General features: G+C 38.6%; 1 protein-coding gene across 14 annotated transcripts in view; it reads left to right on the top strand.

The window, feature by feature from the left end:
• Positions 1–23,502, top strand: part of SUPT3H (SPT3 homolog, SAGA and STAGA complex component) — a 253,432-nt gene that overhangs the window by 61,105 nt on the left and 168,825 nt on the right. For 4 of the 14 annotated variants that reach the window (XM_087919397.1, XM_087919402.1, XM_087919396.1 and 1 more), the window contains 2 exons: positions 3,393–3,459; positions 4,993–5,128. The exons of 6 other annotated variants lie outside the window; for them this stretch is intronic. In XM_087919397.1, coding sequence (XP_087775523.1) covers positions 5,016–5,128 — 113 coding nt within the window. In that variant the 5' untranslated portion in view covers positions 3,393–3,459; positions 4,993–5,015. Of the gene's footprint in view, positions 1–3,392; positions 3,460–4,992; positions 5,129–10,847; positions 10,950–23,502 lie in introns of all 14 variants that reach the window. 4 more of the 14 variants (XM_087919392.1, XM_087919393.1, XM_087919394.1 and 1 more) reach the window with 1 other exon arrangement.

The following is a 23,502-nucleotide window of genomic DNA, read 5'->3' as shown; positions in this document are numbered from 1 at the left end:
ATGTTGACTGTTCTCCTCCATCCACTCTGCCCATCGCGACCTACAGATTACCCTGTTCTGCCTCCAAAGCCACGGCTTTTCCATCAACACCAAGAAGAGCCATCTCTCACCCATGACCAAATTGCTGCACTTGGGAGCAGTTATCGATATAACTTTGTGCCAGGTTTTCCTGTCTCCAGATCATGGAAAAAACATTGCAGAGATCATCAGCCAGATTCAACAGCAACAGACTGTTCCCCTGTTGATGCTGTCCAAACTATTGGGAAAGATGGCCTCCTGTATCGGCACCATCCCATGTGCATGGCTTCACTCCCGATCACTCCAATTGATCCTGCTCCCCTTTCAACAAGTAGGAACCACCCACACATCGGTCAAGGTCCTGCTTTCTCCACAGGCCCAGCGGTCCCTCAATTGGTTGCTCTCCCTGTCCCTCTGAAAGGGGTTCCAGTTCAAGGAGCCAAGCAGGCTAGTAATCACCACAGATGCCAGACTTCTGGTTTGGGGCTCCCATATGGAGGGTCAGATAGCTCAAGGGGTTTGGTCGAGGTCAGACAACCCGTCCCATAAATTGGTTAGAGCTCAGAGCTATATCTCTGGCTCTCAGGCATTTCAGAGCCTCTGTGACTGGCTTCTATGTTCTCGTGTTGACAAACAATATGGCTGCAAAGGCACACGTCAACAGGCGGGGGGACGAGATCCAAGGCACTTATGAGGGAGGCAGAATGTTTGGGGTTATGGGCAGAGAAACACTTGCTGTCGATCTCAGCGGATCACATCTCCGGAGTCGACAACTCCCAAGCCGACTGGCTGAGCAGGAGTTCAGTCAACCAGGCAGAATGGTCCATTCACTGTCCCTATTCAGGGATCTTTCTCTCAGATTTGGAACTCCAAAGGTGGATCTCTTCTCCACTCCTCAAAACACCCAAGTCAACAGATTTTTCACCAGGTTTCCTTGCCAGGGAGCGGGGGACGACGACCAATGCTCTTCGGTGCAGATGGCCCACGGGTCTCCTCTGCGCCTTTCCCCCTCTTCCCATCATTCCAGCGATCATACGGAAGTTGTTGGAGGAACAAGCGGAGCTAATTCTCCTGGCACCATATTGGCCACAGAGGCCCTGGCTTGCGGACCTGGTCAGTCTGTCTGTGGCCACACCTTTGAGAATCTCAGCCCATCTGATCTCCCTGCATCAGGGGGCCCTGATCCATCGGGATCCCCAGTGGCTCAAGCTGACTGTGTGGTGCTTGAGCGGCAATGGCTAAGGGAGACTAATCTCCCAGAGAGCGTTATCCTCACCATCCTGGGGTCTCATAAACCATCTACGAGGCTCATCTATGATGCCACCTGGAGGGTTCTCTGTCAATGGGGCCTCAAGGAGGGTCTCTCTCCTTCCTCAGCCCAATTGACAGAGGTTCTTTCCATCAGGATGGCTTGGAGAAAGGTTTAGCCCCCAACACCTTATGTCGCCAGGTAGCAGCTCTCTCCTCAATTCTTTCATGGGGTTCATTTCCATCCTTGTCTCATCACCCCTCATTCAGGAGATTTTTAAAATGGGCTTCCAACCTACACCCACCTGTGGTGCACAGGTATCCTTCATATGGTACTCAATGCCCTTATGAAGCCCCCCTTTGAACCTCTTAGAACAGTGTCTCTCGAATTCCTAACTCTAAAGGTAGTTTTTCTTGTTTCAATCACTTTGGCCAGAAGGGTGTCAGAGCTGGCCGCTCTTTTGATCAGGCAGGACCTCTGCACCTTTCACACCTGGTTCCACCGTTCCCAGGACATTGTGTTGCCTGATTTCTGCCCCCTTCCGCACCATGACTTAGAGCGCAAGTGGCACACTCTAGATGTCAGAAGGGCCCTCAGAATTTACATCAAGTGCACTTTCTCTTTTAGGAAGACAGAAGCCATGTTTGTTTCTTTTTCCCCTACTCACTTGGGCAACAAGGCCTCTTTCCCTACTATTAGCAGGTGGGTTAGGACGTGCATTGCACAAGCCTACAAAGTGGTGGCTCTTCTGGTGCCTCAAGGTCTGACAGTGCACTCTACCAGAAGTGCTGCCACTTCAGCTGCCTGGGCTACCCAGGCATCCTTGGAAGAGATTTGCATAGCGGCCACGTGGACATCCCCATCTCCCTTCATCAGACACTACCATCTGGATTCCTTTGCCTCGGCGACTGCGGCCTTCGGCAGATGGGTACTTCAGCAAGTGGTTCCACAGTCGGAATGATTGGCCAGACGAGGACCTGCCTGCGGACATGCAAGCTCTGGTATGTCCCATCCTGGGCTCTCGCTGCAGCATGGAGGAGAATGGACATTGGTAAATTTACCTGTGAACACCTTTCTATCTGTGCTGTGAGTGAGCCCAGCCCCTCCCTTGGTTCGTCTGGAGATGGTAAGGCATGTTAATGTATTGGATTGTTTGCTTTCAGAGACACTTCTTCAGTCTTTCAAGTAACTTCACCAAAGCTGGGGATACTCCCGGGGGCTGGCTTTTATATATACAAGTACAGACTCAGCTTAATGACATCATAAGAAGAAGTCTACTCATCCTGGGCTCTCTTGCAGCATAGATAGAAAGGGCGTTCACAGGTAAATTTACCAACACCTATTCTTCTAGGAGGGGGGTGGGTGCTAACTTTCTACAGTGCACAAATTTGAAGGCCATAGGGTGTCTAAGCTTTGCCTCAAACATTGTATACATTCGTTTTTGTGATGAATAGAGATATTATATGAGAACAGAAAAAGTCTATTTCAAAGGTTACAGTTACAATAGTGAGAGATTTTATTTTAATCCATCTGCAAATCTATGTTTAGGACAAACTTCTGATATAGCTTTTACAGGCACCAGTATTTTCAAAGGTTGAGCCAATAGGCCAAAGCAGAAGCTGCTATTTCTTGCCAGAATCAAAGTTATCGATGAGAATTAAATAAATAATATATCTTTTCCAGATCAATCATGTTCATCAGTATTTCAGTCAACTGCATATTTTTATTGATACGTGTCCGAGGTCCAGTCTGAGAATTGTATTTGATATGTGGTGGCGAAAAGGCATGAAACATTGTTCTTAAAAAGTAGACTGAATTATTTGCAAGATGCATTTCTCTTTAGGCAGAGATTTATACAATATCACTCAACACTAACATAATGTAAGTGCAACAGGGTTGTAATTATTTCTACGATGGTTGGCAAATCTAATTATAGTAGTAGAGGGTTTTTTGTGCATGTGATGAAATGACTGATTTGTTCCTTCAAAGCTTTAGGAGTTTGAAAGAAAATTCTTAAGTACTTAAAGTTCTTAATTTGATTGCTGATTTAAGGGGGCCATTATCACTTTATTTTTTGTAAATGTCACCTATTATTCCTGCTAATTCTATTTTTATTTCATTGCAGTAAACACCTATGGTTTGTAGATACTGTGGAAGACTGATCTTGTGAGGAAGAATATTTCATTCATATGGTACAGAATAAATGTTAATCTTTTGTCTAGTATTGGAGGAGGAAAAAGCTTGCTTTTTGTGTTTTATTTATCTTGAGATCTCTTTGTAGCCTCAATAAACTTCATATTAGTACTTAGGACCCTCCTCTATGAATGTGTACAATTAAGAATAATTTTCTGCACAAAATATTCTTGTCTTTCTTTCTTAGAGAGCATTTCATTTAGCACAAATGCTATTAGCTGGCAAAATCCTACCAGGCAGGATTGTAAAATAATTTTTCCAGATTTGAAGATTCTTCAGGCAGCCAAAGTTAAGACCAGAACCCATTTTGCAAGTTCTTTCAAAATACTTGGCGATGACTCTTTATCGATTGCAAAGAATAGAATAGATAGAATAGAATTCTTTATTGGCCAAGTGTGATTGGACACACAAGGAATTTGTCTTGGTGCATATGCTCTCAGCGTACATAAAAGAAAAGATACATTTGTCAAGAGTCAAGAATCATAAGGTAAAAGTTACTCAGGAAGCAGATACCAAAGTCACAAGTATCGGATGGGAACTCAGAAATAGCGCTTGTGAAAAGATCTTGGAATATTAGTTGATTTGAATATTGAATATGAGCAATAGATTAATATGGATGGGGAAAAACAGATGCAGTTTTCCATCAAGAGTCATGGAGGAATAATGGGAAGCGATAATTCTATTTTATTTTGTATTATGCAAACCCCACTTGGAATACTGTGACTGGTATGAGGCAACATGTTTTTAAAAAGGGTTTTTAAAAGGAGCTGACTCTGAGAAAAATGGCAAGGATTGTCAGGAGCCACTATACAGAATTAAATCCTAAAATGAGAGATTGAGAGAATTGGGTTGTTTGAGTAGTGGAGGCTAGATGGGGATTTGACAGCACACTTCAAATAAATCTGAAAGATTTGACAGTCAGAGGTATATAAAAATATAGTATCAATTATTCCACAGTGTAATACATAAAATATTTAAGTTATCAAGAGGGATATTCCAGTTGAATGTTTTAAAAAAATCTAACATTAAGAAAAGTTTTTATTCACAAATGCGATGGGCTCCCCTTTCCTGGAAATATTCAGGTATCTGCTGAAAGTACTTGATTCACACACTGAGCAGATTTTGGGACTCACTAGCCTAAATTGCTTATTTATTGTTCTGTTAAAGGAGGCTCATTAATCCTTTAAATTGTACTCAGCATCAAATTGTAACCAAATCAGCCCTTGCAAGACAAGGTATGATCCTATAGGTACATATCAGCATGCTTGCTGCTGCATTCTAGACCAGATGTAGTTTCTAAAATCTAAAGAAATAGGCATAAATAATAAATATTGGGATATATGTTAAAAGTGCAGATTTGATCTTGTGAAGAAAGGATGATGATGCTATAGCTAAAGCCAAACACACTCCTTTCTGCATCTGCAGTGTGAACATGTAGGTTCAAAGCAATGTCTACAAATACTGCAAACTGCTAATGTAATTTTCATAGGATAAGAGTAGAATCCCATTCCAAGGTTGCTTTTCCATTTCAGGATATGTGGCCTGCTCAACAATTATGTTTGGTCTGAATTTTCTCTCAGCAAATTTTTATGGCGTTCAGATACTGATGACGAGTTTAATCCATGGCAGCAATGAGAGCAAATACTGCTGTGTATCACCCACACAATGGTAACAATGCCTACATGATTTTTTAAATAGTGATTTCATTTGTACATTAAGCAATATGGTATGATCAGAAGTGTTGTACATTAACAGCTGTGGAATTGAGTATTATAGTCTTAAACCAGCCTCTAAGAAAGGCACTAACTGCCAATATTGTTCAACTTTCTGCTTCTTAATTGCTTATTGCTATACATAAATTTCCAGCAGTTTAGTATCAGGGGTGGTATTCGACCGGTTCGCACCTACTCGAGCGAACCGGTAGCGGTTATTTGGCATGGGTCGCCGAACCGGTAGCAACCCCTGGCTGGCCAAGTCCCCAACCCGGTTGCCTGGTTGAGCTTTCCATTCCCCACGTCCTCTTTCTCCCTGGGGAAAGGAAGGAAGGCATGGACGCTACAAGTATCACTTTCCCCATGTGAGTTAAAGTGTCTGGAGTGAGAAAGAGTGCAGTCTGACGGGGGGTTGGGGGTGAATCGAGCCTTGGAGCACTTTTGAAACGTAAAAGAAATGCATTTTGGAAGCAGGTCTTTTAAAAACTTCTCCAAGGATTCCCCATGGACACTTTCCCCTTGTGAGTTAAAGTGCTGGAGTGAGAAGGAGTGCAGTCTGACAGAGGGGGTGGGGGAATCCACTCAGCCTTAGAGAAATTTAAAGGAGCTGCTTCCAAAATGCTTGTCTCTTACGTGCTCTGTGTGTGTGTGTATGAGAGAGAGAGAAAGAAAGAAGGAAAGAAAGGAAGGTAGAGAAAGAAAGAAAAAATAGGAAGAGAAAGAGAGATAAAACTCTGTGTTATAATTTTTAATTGTTCCATTATTTATCATGTGTTAATATTTTATACCGTCCCTACACATAGATTGATTTTTCTGCCTTTCTTTTGCCCAGGGCTACCACATATTTTTCAGGGTTTACATGCGTTCAATGTCAATAGTCCAGAGCATAAAATACACATGTGTTTAACAAGAGTTGAAAGGGACCTTGGAGGTCTTCTAGTCCAACCACCAGCTCAGGCAAGAAAACTGAGGATACCAAACTCTGAGTAGAAATCCTGGGAAAGATGTCAGAATAATACTTAGAAGGGAGCTTGGGGTGAACCCTATACCATTTCAGAGAAATGGCTGTCCAGTCTTTTCTTAAAAACTTCCAGTGATTGAGCACCCAGAACTTCTGGAGACAGGCAGTTCCACTGGTTAATTGTTCTCACTGTCAGGAAGTTTCTCCTTAGTTTTAGGTTGCTTCTCTCTGTTCAGTTTCCATCCATTGCTTCTTGTTTGCATTCTGCTTCTTTGGAAAATACATTGTCCCCCTTTCTTTGTGGCAGCCCCTTAAAAGCCTGTTGCCTATCACACTCTTAAAGCATGTGAGCCATTTCCTCCTTTCAGTGGTCCATGAAAGTACATCTATAGTATGCAGATAATAAAGTCAAAAAAAGGTGAACAACATTTTTACAGAACTATAAATAAGTTGAGGTTGGGTGACAAGGAATGGCTGGGAGGGGAGGGGCCAGGTGAGGCACCCCTTGATGTGAGTGACATTGAGTTGACCACGCCTACCCAGTCACATGCCCACCAAGCCAAGCCCACCCAGTCACATGACCACAAATCCATGCTTACCCAGTCACATGACCACAAGCCATGCCCACCAAATAAGCCGCGCCTACAGAACCGGTAGTAAAAAAATTTGAATTCCACCACTGTTTAGTATGGTCTCATTTGCTTTATGTGTTATACCAAATGGGTTTTGCAAAAACAGCAGAGCAACAATAACAAAAATCCAATAACAAAACTCTACTTTCAGACCAATATTGTTCAACACCAAACCTGCCCTTTGAATAAGTGAATATGATGCCTATTGGGAGAGAGTTCTGTTCTCTTGCACTTGCTATTCAGTATTGTGACTGATTTCCTTGCAAAGCACATTACGGTGATTTGCTGATAAGAGTCATAAAATAAAAAAGTGGAACATAAATTGGGTTGGTAGTGCTAATGATGTGCTATTATTCTCTCTTATCTTAGAAATGTGTGTCTTATTTACTTACAAAACCTTACACTGTATCAGCACTATGCAGACAGAATTGAACTTCAGCTGCTCGGTAGCCTAAACAATAGAAATCTGTTTTGGTTAACTTCCTATGATTTTTTTTTTTAGTTTGCAGTATAGTGGGTACCTCTTCAGTAATAAATATGTCAAACATTATCTGGAAATTAAAACTTCTTTCATTAAAAAGATTTGGGCTGAAATATAATTATGGAAGACGTTTTATACATACTGTAAATATAGTGTTCCTAAGATGTGTTGCATTCATCAAAATGGTGAGTTTATCATATTTTTTCTTACATTCATGATGAAATAGGGTTTTTTTTCTGTTGTCCATCCTGATGTTGGTAATTTTTTTTCAGGAGATAATCAGGAGAAGACGTTCCCTTTATCTGGGTCACTGAAATACAGCAGAGCTGATGAAAGAAATCTTTCTATCATAAACCTCAACTTAATATCTGACAGTTATATTCATGACACAATACCTACATTCAATTATTGCTGTTGATATTTTTAACTCATGAAAATTTTCATTAAACTTCTTAACTATTTTTTATTATCATTCAGAGCGATGGCACACATTTTAAGGGAGCCCACACTTCATACATACGTACGTACGTACATACATACTCACTCCAGTTCCTTGGCTCTGTAAAAACTAGTCATTTCAGGGACCCATTAGTCAAACAATAGAAATCCTTGATTAAAATCTCAATTGTTAAAGATATGAAACTGGGTGGAAAAGAAAAAGATGCAATGTATTTTAAGCGTGTCTGTCTTTTGAGACAAACAAAATCTTTATTTAACATTAAGGTATACAAAAAATATATAAAATAGATGTTGAAGCCTTAAAAAGAGTGCAGAGAAGAGCAACAAAGATGATTAAGGGTCTTGAGACTGTGATAATCAGTTACAGGAACTAGTCTAACAAAGAACAGGACTGTAGGGTAGGTGATATGATAGCTGTCTCAATATTTGATGGGCTGTCGCAGAGAAGAGGGAATCAATCTATTCTCTAAAGTAGGGGTGGCACACTCACATCTGGGCAGCGACACGTGACGTATCAAAACTTTTTTCCCCTTTGCTAAACCGGGTATGGGCATGGCCAGCATGTGATGCATGTGGCCCATGGGCCAGAAGTTTGACAGGCCTCTAAAGCACCTGAAATAAGGGCAAGAAGTAATGTATGGAAGCTTATGAAAGAAGAAAAGATCCAATGTAGAATTAAGGACAGATTTCATATCCGTGAGAACAATCAATAGAACCCCTTGAATCCGGAAGTTGTGGGTGCTCCATCATTGGAGGTTTTCAAGAAGAGATTGGACAACCATTTGTCCGGAATAGTACAGTATAGGGTCTCCTACTTAATCTCAAAGCTCCCTCTGTTATTCTATGATTCTGTAATAATGTCTTCTATTGTTTGATTTGTTGCTTGCTAATGTATCATATATAATGAATGGATCATTTTTTCCAGGGAGAAGCCATAGGAAGTAGTGGTAGTGTATCATTTATAGTTGTAGGGGCATTGTAATCTGCACACCCTTCACTTGAAGGGTGAGCTTGGAATCAGCTCTGATGGATTAGATTAGATTTAAGGAGGAGCATATGGGTATGACAGAGAAACCCCAGGAAATCTCTGAGAATAAATTAGATTGCAAACTTGGGAATCACAACAATATGAAAGTGATCATAACAGAAAGCAGTTTTCACAACCGTAGGTGGACTGTTCCCTCTCAGAACGCTATGACAGTAGTTGCACTGGCATTGTTTGGCATAGCTTTCAGAACAGATAGGCAGATGTATAAATGATTTAAATAAATAAGAGTGGTTATAATTATATATTTCTTGGGTTCAGTTTCCATTTATTATATTTTTCCCACTGCCAAATAGCTGGTCTTATTTCTTCACTCTTATCCTTTAGAAAGATGCATTCTAGAGTCTCCTAACATATATTTCATGTTTTATTTATATTTGTTAAAAATAAAGAATAAAGTCATAATCTTATATTAATTTCTAAATGATTTATCTTGAACATAAAGAGATGGAAAACAGCAATTACATTGATACAACAGCTCTAATTACGAAGTAGAGAAGGAGATTGAACTTTGGCTAGGTGATGAAAATATGATTTATGAATTTGGGGGAGTATATATTAATGTGGTGCCAAAATTTTCTTTGCTGTCTATTTTGGCAGTTTGGAGAAATGAGTGGGGGAATTCAAGAATAGGGAAGGAAAACACTTTTAGCAAAGTTTCTGAAGTAAGATTTGAGGTCCTTCACTTAGTTTATTCAAAAGACAAAATGGCAAAAAAGAGGATTTTTTTTTTACAAGATCATTTAAAAAAAGGATGTACATGCATGTGTATTTAACAGCATTGCATATCTTTGTGTGAAAGGTATGCAGTGCTGTTAAATGCATATGTATATACAGCCTTCTTTCAATCCAAAAACATTTCTATAACTTTGTACACCTTCTTTAGAGTTGAATGAAAGACATTTTGTGAGGTGGGAGGGAATAAACAATAACTGTTCATTCAGTATCCACCTCAACATCTGAACTTTCTATCAATCTACCATATGTCAAATCTGCACCTCCAATGGAAATAAGTCAAGAAATTTCTGGAAGGAAATTACTGGATCATCCTGGAAATGGTCAGTTCAATATTCAGCTCTTATTTAAAATTTTTATTAACTGCTTGATATAGTATAAAAGTGTATACAGGGTACCCTTTGTGCGTGCATAGTATTCTTTATTTTTCTTCCTGTATTTTGAGTAGGAAGTTGGATTATTTTGTAAAATAGAAGTAGCCTATACATATTTTAAAGAGTATTATTTTTCTAAACATTTAGCCAAAAAGAGAAGCTTTCTGCTGTTTTAATTTTGCATGGATAAATAAAATACTTTTTTCCATAGTCATTATAATGTTTATCTTTCTTATCTCACCATTTAAATGAAGTACAAGTAGTCATCAAAGTACAATCATAACGGAGCCTGCCCCTTTACAGTTTGAAGTCAGGATGGCTGTTAAGTGAACTGCCTCATTTAATGGCTCCCTATCCTGCTGTCCCAAATGCATTTGTTAAACAAACATGTGGGCAGTTGAGTGGAGCACGGGTTGCCTCAGGGATGGTGGAAATCCTGGGTGATTTAGCGCAGGTACAAACTCACCTGCCTCTGGCTTTCCAAGGCCTCCTTCCACCCCCTGAGATACCCCATGCTCTGCTTTCTGCCCCTTGGGATCCCCACAGTCATTTGAGACTTCTCCCCACCTTGTCACAATCACACACATAACCTTTCAAAGATCTTCAGAACTTAGGAGGCTGGGGTAGGGAAGAAGGATGGTCTACTGCATTGTTGGACCACTTGGCATAATTCGATAAATGAAAAATACTGGCAAAGCTAATGCTAGTGTTACTGAGAGGAAAACAAAACTCTTGGTTTTCCGTTCCTTACTAAAGCTGGTGGAGCTAAGGCTAATGTCAGTGAGGTAAAAAAACCCAGAGAGGATTTCCTTCTTCGCTAATATCTGTGGAGATTCTCAATCATAAAGGTCATGGTTGTTTGGATATTTTTCAAGAGGCAATGGGACTTTCTTGTTTTTCTTTGAAGACATTTCACTTCTCCAAGAAGCTTCTTCAGTTTCTTCACTAGTGCTAGCCTTAGCTTCTCCTGTGTTATTTTTTCACTCAGAAAAAGACAGCTTCTTGTGGTATTGTGCCATGTGGCTCAGCAGTGGAGTGGCTGGTCTTTCTTCCCTTCCCCAACCCCTTTAGCTCTGGAAATCTTCCAAAGGTGAGTGATTAATGACCAAGTTGGGGAAGAGCATGTGGAACTTGGTGGGTTGCAAATTATTTGTGTTCAAATTAACAGGGTAAGACTCCAAATATCTGTTGCTTGTTTATGATATGAGACTATCAGTCAAAGATCTGGTGCACACTTTTGTTTGCAATTTGAGGATTCTTAATTCCAAACTTCATCTTCTTTTCCAAACTCCAAGAAGGTCTTTATTGTGGTTGCACATGCACAAATTGATCTTCAAAAATTTTCTACATTTGAGAAAGTGTTTAGTGGGAATCCACTATATGTGGATTTTACAATTCCTTTTCAACTCCTTTCAGTAGTCAACTTGTAACTGTTCCTTTAACAATAGTTTGAAATTAAGACAATTTTGGAATAAGGCCGCTTATGACTTGTCCTAGAAGTTATGATTACTGCACCAACTCTGTGGTCTTATAACTGCCATTCGGGTGCTTGGCAATAGACTTGTATTTATGATGTTTGCAGCATCTTGTAGTCATTATTCACAATTTGTGATCTACCAAGCCGGCTTCTGACAAGCAAATTAATGACTGTGAGATTTTGAAACCATGTGATTTGTTTAATGCCCACAGTAAAAATGGTGATAAAAGTGAGTCCAGTAATGCGATGACTCATTTTATGAGCACATTCTGGTCCCAGTTGTGGTTTTAAGTCAAGGACTACTGCATTCTTTCTTCTCATGAGTGATAAGGAAAAACATTTATTTTTTCTATCCCAGGGCATTTTTTCTCTGGGACATTGGAAACCTGTTAAAACAGAAGTCCTTGGGCTATGGACTGGTCCAGGTCCTTGGCCTGTTAGGAACTGGGCTGCACAACTGGAGGTGAGCAGCAGGCAAACTGTGCCTGTGCAAGATTTAGATACTAGGTTGTATGTTCTTCCCCCAGCCACGATCTATGGAAAAATGATCTGCAAAACAAGTCCCTGGTGCTAAAGAAGGTTGGGGACCACTGTGTTAAAACATTTCATGTTTTTCCTCATTCATTGTTCTAGTGTATCTGGCTTGGCAATTAGTGTACCTTTGTCCATAATCATAAAAAGAATATTTAGTAAATTCTTAACCACTACAGTATACACTATACAATAACCTCAGTTTTATCAGTTCAGCAATCTTGTAGCCTAAAATCAGTAAGAGAAAGTGACTGACCTAAAGTCAACTACTGAATTCTTTAATTGCATTATCAGCACAAAAGTAAATAATAACTTTCTTTAGTAAAAAAGGAACATGGACATTAGTAAAAAGAAATATGAGCCTTTAACTAAATACTACATTATATTAACAGTAACCATCAACATGCAAAGGTACCCTATTGTGGGTAGAAAAAGAATCAACTGCAACGGAAATAAGAACTAGTCCCCATTTCCATACTATGATGAATTGAAATGGATCCATTAGCCAGTGTTTAAAACATGCACTGGGCAGAGTTAAGGTCAGCAATGTACATACTGCTATAAATTCAACACATTCTTTAAATTGACTTTTTGATGGATTCTGTATTGTTCAAGTTCATAGTAGGAAGGCTAAAGCCAGCAAGGCTGGAAGTAGAAAGTTGAAGATCAGACAAAAAATTTATGAAAGAAGTGCCTTCAAAATTCAGTTCTGAGAAATGGGAGTCCAACCCCTTAAGGCTAGAGAATAGACAGGGTTGAAACCTTGGAGCTGATTGGCTAGATTTCTTAGTTCCATAGTAGCCTGATAGTCATCTTTATAAGGGGTTTTTTTGTACGTGCAACAAAAAGCAGCCACTTGAATCTCATCCTTAAAGCCTTTTGTCCAGTCTGCTTGTTAAAGAGAGTTATTAACATGTCCCTGGAGAAGTTTTGACATCTCACATGACTTCCCCTGCCAGTTTTTGCTGCTGTTTGGGATAGAGTACATTCAGAATAGGTTTCTACATTTGAAGAATTTCAGAACCCAAATGTATAAAATATATAAAAGATTATTATTAATGCTAGCTAGACCATCACTAGAAGGGGGTGAACTTGTTAATTTTTTTGCAGTATTGTACTTTTCTGTGGGGGACAGGTTCAGATTTAACACGATATATGTTTTTGCAAATAGTTCCTCCTATGGTGTTGGAGATTATATTTTAATATCAAAGTGTCATTTATTTGGATTTAAAGATGATGACCCAGGGGCAGGGGCAATAGTGGTACAAATTTGCTCTCTGCCTTTATCTTAAAGGGTCCTATTCCTGGTGGGATTTGTGTTCCTTAAAATATTTTTTTGGTGATGTATACGTTTCAGCTTGTTAAATTCATATTGTGAAGCTAGTGTTGTTTCCCAAGCCTCGGGGATATCCTGACTCTGTAATTAGAGGTTTATGTACCAGTTATGCAGACGTGATTATTACCAATAGTATGAATAATTGCACCACTTGGCTGGCTTGTGGTCAGGTACTGTCTAGTTACCTAGATGTGGAGCACTTGCAATTAAAAACAAAACATCAAAATATGAAGCTATTGCTAAAATACCTTTAAGGACTTACTTCTGAGCAAATGTGATTTCTGTCTTCTTAAATGTGCACAGTGATGAAATGTAACTGATAAGCCAATCCTCTAAAGTTAAAATCTAAAAGAAATTTGCTGGTTACTGTAAGAAGATAATAGGCAAAAAAATATTACACAACTTCATTGTTAATGTAACTGTTTCCCACCCTGTCTAGAAATGTTAATTCCTTGACAGAGAATGCAAACAGCGCGCTGCTTTCAAACTCTATTGTTTAGATCAAAGGGAATACTTAATTTCATATATGTACTTATAGACATTTTTATAGACAAGTATTACATGCTTCCCAGTTAGGATGGGCTTTATTGGATACTCAGTTCAAAATGTGCACTCATTACATTTCTGCTTGATTTAAAAATCCAGTTAAAAGTTGGAGATGTAATTTATTTTTAAAAAGCAACATGTGAGAGGAAGCATTTTCTCATAAGGGTGTATTGAAATCTTATTGTCAAAATATAAATTGATAATATTAGTCCCAAATAATATCTTCTTTGCTTTAATTTGAAATTAATTAGTGTTGCATTGCAGTAAGCTAATATGTGGGCTTATTTGTTCTGGTTTAGCACGTTGTGTGAATGTAGCTGTTGTGACCTGTAAAGTTTATGTATAGTAAAGTTTATAAAGTGTATAGTTTATGGCTCGACATAGTGGTTCTTAAACTTTTTGATCCAAATGCTCTTTTTCCATGTTCTGAATAATGTCATTATCCCCACCTCAAACAATGTAAAACACCAAGACTGTTGTTTTATATAAGTGTCTTGGCAGCACCAGTCGCAAACTGGATCCTCAACTCATAAGAGCGAATTACAAATTGCTTCTTTACCCTCAGGAGATGCTTGGACTACCCCCAGTTTGAGCCCCACTGGCTTAGCACTACATATGAATGTAGTCACTGTGGCTTACTCAGTTCAAGAAACCTTGTTTTAGTATACTGTAATCTGTATTGTTTTTGTAAGTTCTCATTGACATTATAATTCCAATTTGAATAGGTGTTAGTAAATACCTGTCATCCCATTGCCATTTACTCATCACCTTCAACAGAATAGCAAATCAAAATCCCTTTTACCTTAGCTCACAATAGAACACATCTCCTAGATACTGTAGTTTTAATGTAAAAATAATATAATTGTCAAAACAAAAATACTTAATTTCCAAAGAACAAGAAGAAATAATGAACATTTTTTTTATTATTTATAACAGTGGTGGGGCTGGGGGTAAGGATAGGCTCTTTATGCAGAAGGTGTCAACCATATTCTTAAACAGTGAAAAAAGATTAAGAGGGATGAATGATCATAAGTTGAGAACTACATGTAGAATGTTTAGGACTTTATTTATGACTTTAGTTTATAATGCCTCCTATATCAAATATCTGACTCTAGTCAGCTCAAACAATTAAAAACAGCATCAAAACAAGACATAAATAATAAAATGAAAATACACAAAAATTAAAAGATAAAATCAGTATAAAAACTTTCAAAAACCATGCAACAAAATCCATAGATAAGGTATTCTAGCATCCATAAGTAACAGTCTGTATAATTGCTACTCCTGGGTTCCTATGCTCAATGGTAAAACCATTTTTTTAGGGTTTTATAGAAAGCTAGCAGGGTTGGGCTAATCTGATCTCAAATAAGGGCTCTAGCCACAGTCAAAAAGGCTTACATTCTGGGTCTTGCCAGATGACCCTCCCTGATCCACAGCATGCCTCTCTTGCTGCACTTAATGGGATAGGTAAGGTGATTGGACAGAGACAGTCTCAAATATTTGGGTTTTGTTCTGTAACTTGGAAACATAGCGACCAAAGGTGGGCAGAACTTGGATTTGTTAAAGCATGCAGAAAATTGAGAACTTAAAAGGCACAAAATTCAAAACCTAGGATTAGAGGTCATCCCAGGAAAACTGGTTTGAAAGAGATTTAGAACACATGAAAAGAAGTATCATCAACATGTGGCATTCATTATTGTGAGATGTAATAATGGCCACTAAAATAGAAGTTTTAAAATAGAACTGGATACATTTATGGAGGAAAGGTCTGTGAAAATTAATTATTAATGAATGTTCAATGTTATCTCTTGATTTGGAACTCTGATGTCTCCATGTTTTGCTAGTCAGTAACCCAAAGACATTGCATTAAACGAGTGCTGGCCTAAATAGGTGTTTGCCTGATCCATCTTGATTTCTTAAAACAATCAGAACCAGAGGTGGTATCAACTGGTTCACACTGGCTCGGCCGAACTGTTAGTGGTAATTTGGTGTGGGTTGCTGAACCGGTGGCGACCGCTGGCTGGCCACGCCCCCAACCCAGTTGCCCGGTTGCTCACTTGCCCTGGTCACTCTCCTAGGTTTCCCTACCACATGGTGGCTGGGCGCAGCTTGGGCGGATGTCCCGCAGCCGCTGCACATGCGCACTGTGAGTGCAGCCACTACATATGCAATGCGCATATGCAGCAGCCCAGGGACATCCGGCCACCTGCCTATCCGCCCAGAGCCCGCTTCTCCCAGTGGACGTGCCTCCTCCAGCCGGCCTGGCCCAGCTCAGCTAGCCAGTAGGTGACCACATGTTCAGCCGTCCCTTTTGCAGCACCAGAAGCCTCTCCCAACCGTCCGACTACTCTCTTCTTCCTCAGCCATAGAAGAAACAGGCAGAGAAGGAAGGGAGCAGCTGTCCGTCCGGTTGCGCTGAAAAAGGGGTGGCTGGGACTGAACAAAAGCCGTTTCCAACCACCTCTTTTGGAGTGCTCCATCAGCAGGCTCAATGGGGCAGACCTGTGTGGCTGGTGGCTAGGATGCGGTGGCGGGTTGGAGAAGCGCAGCAAAGCTCTTGAAGCCTATAGCCACTGCGTGTTTTTTTCAGTGTGGAAGGAAGGAAGGTAAGGTTTCAGGCAGTCGAGAAAGCTTCCTGGCCCAGAGCTGCTGGTGTGTGGGGTGGGGGTGAGGCTGCAGCACATGCCTCACTTGAATTTCCCAGCCCCAAAAGCGGGAGGGGAGGAAGGCTTTTTCAGGCAATGCAGGACAGGAGACTGGCTGGAATGAACCCTTGTAATGAGAGATTCTGCTGGGCACTTGGAAGCTTGTGTGTTTCAGATGTTTCCTAGAGGGAAAGGAGAGAGGAAGAGAGAGGGAAAGAGAGAGACAGAGAAAGAGAGAGGGAGAGAGAGAAAGAGGGGGAAGAAAGAGAAAGAAGAAAGAAAGAAAGAGAGAAAGAAAGAAAGAAAGAAAGAAAGAAAGAAAGAAAGAAAGAAAGAAAGAAAGAAAGAAAGAAAGAAAGAAAGAAAAAGGAAGAAAAGGGATAGACAAAAATGGGATGGAAGGAAGGGAAATTTTAAAAGCCACTATAAAATAATATATATAGGATCAGTTCCTAAGACATAACAGAATAATGTGGTTGATAATGTTGAACTCCAGAAAGGTCTTGAAATACTTACGTCTCTCATTTAGGTTTCATCAAAGATAATTATTTTGAGAGATTATGGACGTTTTATTGAAATGGGTGAGTAGTCAGATTGGAAAGGATCAAAATAACAGCATATAATTTAGACAAGAGAATTCTCATTTCACCAATCAGAAAAGGGGAATATTGTTCTTTCTGCAGACTTGTAGAACATAGAAGAGATGGAGGGTCACCCTATTCTCCAAAGCACCTAAGGCAGGACAAGAAGCAGTGCATGGAAACTAATCAAAGAGAGAACCAACCCTAGAACTAAGGAGAAATGTCCTGTCAGTTAGAACGATCAGTGGAATAAATTGCCTCCAGAATTTGTGGGTACTCCAACACTGAAGGTTTGTAAGAAGAGATTGGACGACCATTGTCTGAAATGGTATAGAGTTTTCTGCTTAAGAAGGGGTTGAACTAGAATAGCTCCAGGGTCCCTTATAACCGTTATTCTATTATTCTGCTTCTTGGAAAAAATAAAATACAATTAGATATAAAAAAATTATTTGCTGTAGTAATCAATGCAACACCTTCGGTACAAATTATTACCTGAATTTCCATTCTGTTTTTAAAATATTTGGATAATGTTTTGAATAATATTTTATTTTTTATTTATTGTTTAATTCTCTGTTCTCTTAATTCAGAGAAAAGGAAATAATGAAAATAATATGAAATATATAATGAATAATAGCAAAATGAATTGTTTGGTATTCAGTCTTTTCTGAGCCTGCAGCTTATTTATGGTTTATGGCCACACAGAATACATTAGCTTAAAAACTACTCAGGTTATCATGTGACCTGATTCGATTTTACAATTATTTATATCATGGATGTAAAGTGAATTCCCCGGGTCTTAAGTAAATCATATGGTAGTTGAGTGAACCCAGGCAAAAAAGGTCAGGTAGTGTGAATGGTCATAAATGTGACTACAGATGATAAAACTCTAAGACCATAGTAATTTTGAATCTTTGTTAAACAGTTATAAGCCAAGGACTATATCTAGTACATAATAATATGCAATATAGTGTCAACAGAAATGCCAGTAAGTGATTTCCCTCACCCCCCCTTAAAAAAAAAAAGAAAGAAAATCATCATTGACTATCAACTAGGAGAATCATCATTGACTATCAACTAGGAGGAGACAAGCAGAGTGTTTGGAATGTCTGTAGTAGTTGGATTTAAAAAAACAACAAACAGACCCAACCCAAAATGAATAGAAGGGACAGTGAAGACAATGACCACTTAAAGTTCATCAGAAGAGTAGATATAGTTGAATTTTTTATGTAATAATGCATACATACCATAGTAACACACCATACTTAAGAGTTCTTATATGTTTAGGATATAGAAAGTTAGTAAGATGGGGAACTGCTGAAAATAGTTTGCTAAATAAACCAGGACAATACAATTTGGAACTGAAACTTAAAAATCCTTCTGCAGGTCTAACCCAATGGCATGTTGTTTCTCTCAAATATTGAGCAGAGAGACTAGAATTTTAACAGATGATCAGAGTTGGAAGGGACCTTGTAGGTCATCTAGTCCAACCCCCTGCCCAAATAAGGAGACTCTACACCATTTCTGACAAATGGCAGTCCAATCTCTTCTCCCACAACCTCCGAGGACAAGCTGTTCCATTGGTTGATTGTTCTCACTGTCAGAAAGTTTCTTCTTATTTCCAGGTTAAATCTCTTGTTCAGTTTCCATCCATTGTTCCTTGTCTGGCCTACAGGTGCTTTAGAAAATAGCTTGACCCCTTCCTCTCTGTGGCAGCCCCTCAAATATTGGAAGACCGCTATCATGTCTCCCCTGGTCCTTCTCTTTACTAGACTAGCCAAGTCCAGTTCCTGTAACTGTTTAAAAACAATTTTATTCCATTTAAGACATGATAATATAAAATTATCTTGGAAATTTAGGGTGGGCTGAGCTCTCAAAAGTGATGAGATTAAGCCAATATTTTAGCTAATAAGCCCACATTCAAGCTTTAGTGGAGATCTGTTTAGATTCTAAATTTAACAAGGGAATTGGACACACATTGGAATACATCTAGCAGGGCTCTTAATAATTTCAAAAAGTGACTGTGTAATACCATAAAACATATAGGTCAAGACCTTTGCCCTGAGTTGGACCTTGCTTGTTGCCTTTGGGACTTGCAAAACAGCATGTGTGAGACATTGAGCTTTTATTATCATAATTGCTATGTTTTTTTCCCAAGTGAAACACCAAGATATTTAAAGGATTTAACCTGATTGATATAGGTGCCATTTGTTGGCTAATTGAGGGAGTTGGAGGGAGTTTGGTACTAAAAGGACTTACTCCAATGAATTTATATAGTAGGTGCAAAAAATAGATACCATAATGCAATATTATTTTACCACTTTCTGCTACAGTGGTAATTAGTAGAGGGAGAGCACAACTGACCTACAAATGATTAATCTCAAGGAGTTTCAAAATTAAAATGAGATGATAGTGAACAATTTTTCCCTGAGGTAAATTTAATTAATTTCCTAACTTCAAATCTATATGGCAACATAATGTATTTCTCAGCCAACTGTAGGAAGGCTAAATGTTAAATCTACAGGGATGTTTTTTATTTATTTATTTGGGTTTTTGAGCTGCCAAATCAAGTCTCAAAGTAGAGTTGCTCTGACTTTTTAAAAATGACATCTTCTTTCCACTAAGACAGGGGTTCAAACTCGCATTGTCATGGCGTCATCACCTGACGTATCATGACTTTCCCCCTTCATTAAATTGGGCATGGGTTTGGCCAACACGTGACGCATCCAGTCCATGGGCTGCGAGTCTGACAGCCCTGCGTGCACTAAGATATTCTGTTCAACATTCAGTCCACCAATAAAGGTGTCTAGTTTTTACCTATTATACTCAACAAATATAGTTTGATGGACATTTTTGTTGCCTATTCAATAGTGATAACAATGATATATATTTGAACAAGTCTTCTGGTTATTAAAAATATACAGTCAATTGATATGAAGACTTATCTACAGCAGTAGAGGAACCCACCATCAATATTAATCTCTAATAATTCTGAATTTAAATTGCCTATATTTAATTTTTTTTTTCAGATAAGATGATAAGTGACAGTTTTAACAGGCAGTTAACACGGAATACCACTGAATAGAAAATGGTAAACCCATACACCTGGAAAAAGGACACCACCAATATCCTTTAAGAAAAGGCAGCTAAAACAAAATGCTAAAATACAGAAGGTTTTTAAAAATTTCATTATTTAAGCAATGTTTTCCCTATTTTGCGTTTCAAGTTCTATTTTTTTTTTTTAGCAGAGCCTGATAGATTTTTCTTTATTTGTGCATCATCCTTGAGAATTACTGATATTTGGTCATCTGTACATTCTCTTTGTATCATTTTTTCTAGCTATCAGAGTTTTAACCAAAACTTCCTGTGTATTGAATATTATTTGGAAGAGCTTTAACCAAAACATCCTACATATTAAATATTAATAACTGAAATTACTAATTACTGTATTAGTGGATGGTCCAGTTTGCAGATGAAGTCTGCAATCCCATTTGCTTTGTTCAAACTAGTAAATGAATGTTTGCTACATAATTAGACCACCTGATAATTCTATCCTTTACTAGATTATCCTTATCCCAACTTTCAGGTTTTTTGGTTAGGCAGGGAAGAATACTGTTAGTGTTTATCAACTATAAAAGAAACTGCACTGGAAATTGGGAAAGGTGTGTGGTTTTTATTTTTAAGTCAGTGGTACTGGAACATGCATACTCCCATAGACAGTGATTAGTTTATTCTGATTCAACAGACTTCCGACTTCTTGTTACATAAAGATCCATTAGATTATTTGAATACATTTTACAGGTAGTCCTCAATTTGCAACCAAAATTCATGTGGTTAAGTGAATTTTTACAACTTTTCTTGTAAGTTTTGTTAAGTGAATCACTGCAGTTGTTAAATTAGTAACACAGTTATTAAATGAATCTTGTTTCCTCATTGACTTCGCTTGTCAAAAGGTCGCAAAAGGGGATTACATGACTCTAGGACACTGTAACCATCAAAAATATGAGTCAGCTGTCAAGCATCTGCATGTAAATCATGTGACTGTGGGAATGCTACAATGTCATAAGTATGAAAAATAATCATAAGTCACTTTTGAAAGTGCAGTTGTAACTTTGAATGGTCACTAAATGAACTGTTGCAAATTAAGGATACCTGTATAAAATGAAAAAAAAATGTGTTTCAGAATCCATTACCTTCCACTTAGAGTCAAACAACCTACTCTCCAAAAAAACAATTTGGTTTCAGAAAAAAATTGTCCTGCAATCTGCAACTTCTACACTGTAAAAAAACATATGGACTATTCTACTTGACCAGACACAATTTACGTAGACTTCTGCAAAGCCTTTGATTCAGTGGTACATGACAACTACTGTTAAATCTAAACTCTTATGGCATTTCCAGATCCCTTTATAAGTGGATTACTGCGTTCCTGTCAAACAGGCAACAAATAGGAAAAATGGGGAGCGCCCTATCAAACCCTGCACCAGTTAACAGTGGTGTCCCCCAAGACAGCGTTCTAGAACCCACACTCTTTATACTCTACATAAATGACCTTTGAGATCACCTTATAAGCAACTGTGTTCTCTTTGCTGATGATGTAAAACTTATTCAACACCACCGACAATGCTACAGTCCTTCAAAGTGACCTTGATTATGTGTCTGAATGGTCAAGCAATTGGCAACTCCAAATCTTGACCAACAAATACTCTGTCCTACACATTGGCAAAAAAACTCCAGTACACCAAATACAAGCTAGGCAGATATGACCTCATTGATGATCCTCACTCTGTCAAGGACCTTGGAGTATTCATATCAATCAACCTAAGTGCCAGAGCTCACTGTAACAGGATTGACAAAAAGGCATTAAGAGTTGTAAATCTAATCTTACGAAGCTTCTCCTCCGGTAATACTGAATTGTTAACTAGGGCATACAAAAGCTTTGCTAGACCAATACTCAAATACAGTTCATCTGTCAGGAATCTGCACTGTATATCAGACATTAATATAATAGAGCGAGTCCAGAAGTATTTCACAAGAAGAGTACTACACTCCTCTGCTCGCAACAGAATATCCTACACCACCAGGCTTGAAATGTTGGACTTGGACAACCTAGAACTACAACGCTTACGGTTGGACTTAAGTGTAATACACAAAATTATCTGCTACAATATCCTACCAGTCAATGACTACTTCAGCTTCAACTGCAACAATACAAGAGCACACAACAGATACAAACTCAATGTAAACCGCTCCAAACTCTATTGCAGAAAGTTGGAATTCAGCAACAGGGTGGTCAATGCCTGGAATGCACGACCTGACTCTGTTGTTACATCTTCAAACCAGGCCACCACAGGTGCCCCCCTGGCCATGAGTGACATCATGTTGGCCATGCCTGCCCCAGCCATGCCCACCATGGGCCCCTGAGGCCAACCATAAGTCTGATGCAGCCCTCAGTGAAATCGAGTTTGACACCCCTTCTCTAACACATTCGTTTTGTTCGTTGTTCCTATTTTCATCTTTAAAGGCATTCCATTTCCTAAGAATCCCTTCAAAACCACAAGCACAAAATATATAGTTATTACCACAGTGGAACTCCTTGGATTGAAGCCCTGTGAGATTTTGTTCAAAAAACTTTCAGAAAATATTAAGGGTAGGGTGTAATTTTATCATAAGTTGATTTTTATGATATTTAAGTGATCCAGAAATAAACATTTTCTGAAAATACAGGGTTTTTCTTCCTTTTGGTTTTCCATGGAAATATTTTCTAGGGAATAGTAAAGGTAAAGTCTCCTTCAAGTCGAGCTTGACTCCTGGTAACTTCATGGATCCGTGCAGTTTTCCTGCCAACTCTGGAAAATGGGTTTGCCATTGCTCTTCTTCCAGTAGATCATTGTGCACTATTCCTGAATTACTTAAAATTGTTAGCCTTTACTATTTCCTAGAATTTAGTTTAAAATTATACAATTTCTCTTCTCCCTTAGTGTTTATAATCTCTGGCTTTTCCCTTGTATTGTCTAAGCACCATATAGAGTAAATATATAATGGGATTGATATCCATAGAACTGAAACTCATGGATGGCTCCAGCAGCTCTAGATTTATGAACAATATAGTAAGCAGGGCTTCACATTAGTGAGATATTTTTCCAGATAAATGTTAGAAATATATAACTTCATTAAACATATAACATATAGTAAGAAAACATACACTAAAGATAGAAACAGAATAAAGCAAAATAACATGAGAGAATAATAAGAGAACAAACATTTTTGAGTTGGTAATAGTATATGTCAAAAGGATGTTGGAACTCCACATGACCACAAACTGAATGAGTAACTACTGTGACATTACTATTAAAAGGGCAAATGGAAGTTTAGACTGCAAAAATAGAATTAGATTCCAAATCAGGGAAAATAATAGCTTCACTATATTCTGAATTATTAGATTTCATTTTTTAAAAAAATACACCACACTTTTTGAATATTCCACTACAAAAAGGGTTTAGACAAATTAGAACAGTTTCAGATGAAGA

This window comes from Pseudonaja textilis, chromosome 1 (assembly GCF_049901715.1).
Source record: "Pseudonaja textilis isolate UNSWEBS1 chromosome 1, rPseTex1.2, whole genome shotgun sequence".
Classification (NCBI taxonomy): domain Eukaryota; kingdom Metazoa; phylum Chordata; class Lepidosauria; order Squamata; family Elapidae; genus Pseudonaja; species Pseudonaja textilis.
The sequence above is the reverse complement of the archived record's forward strand: the minus strand, read 5'-3'. Positions and strand labels throughout refer to the sequence as shown.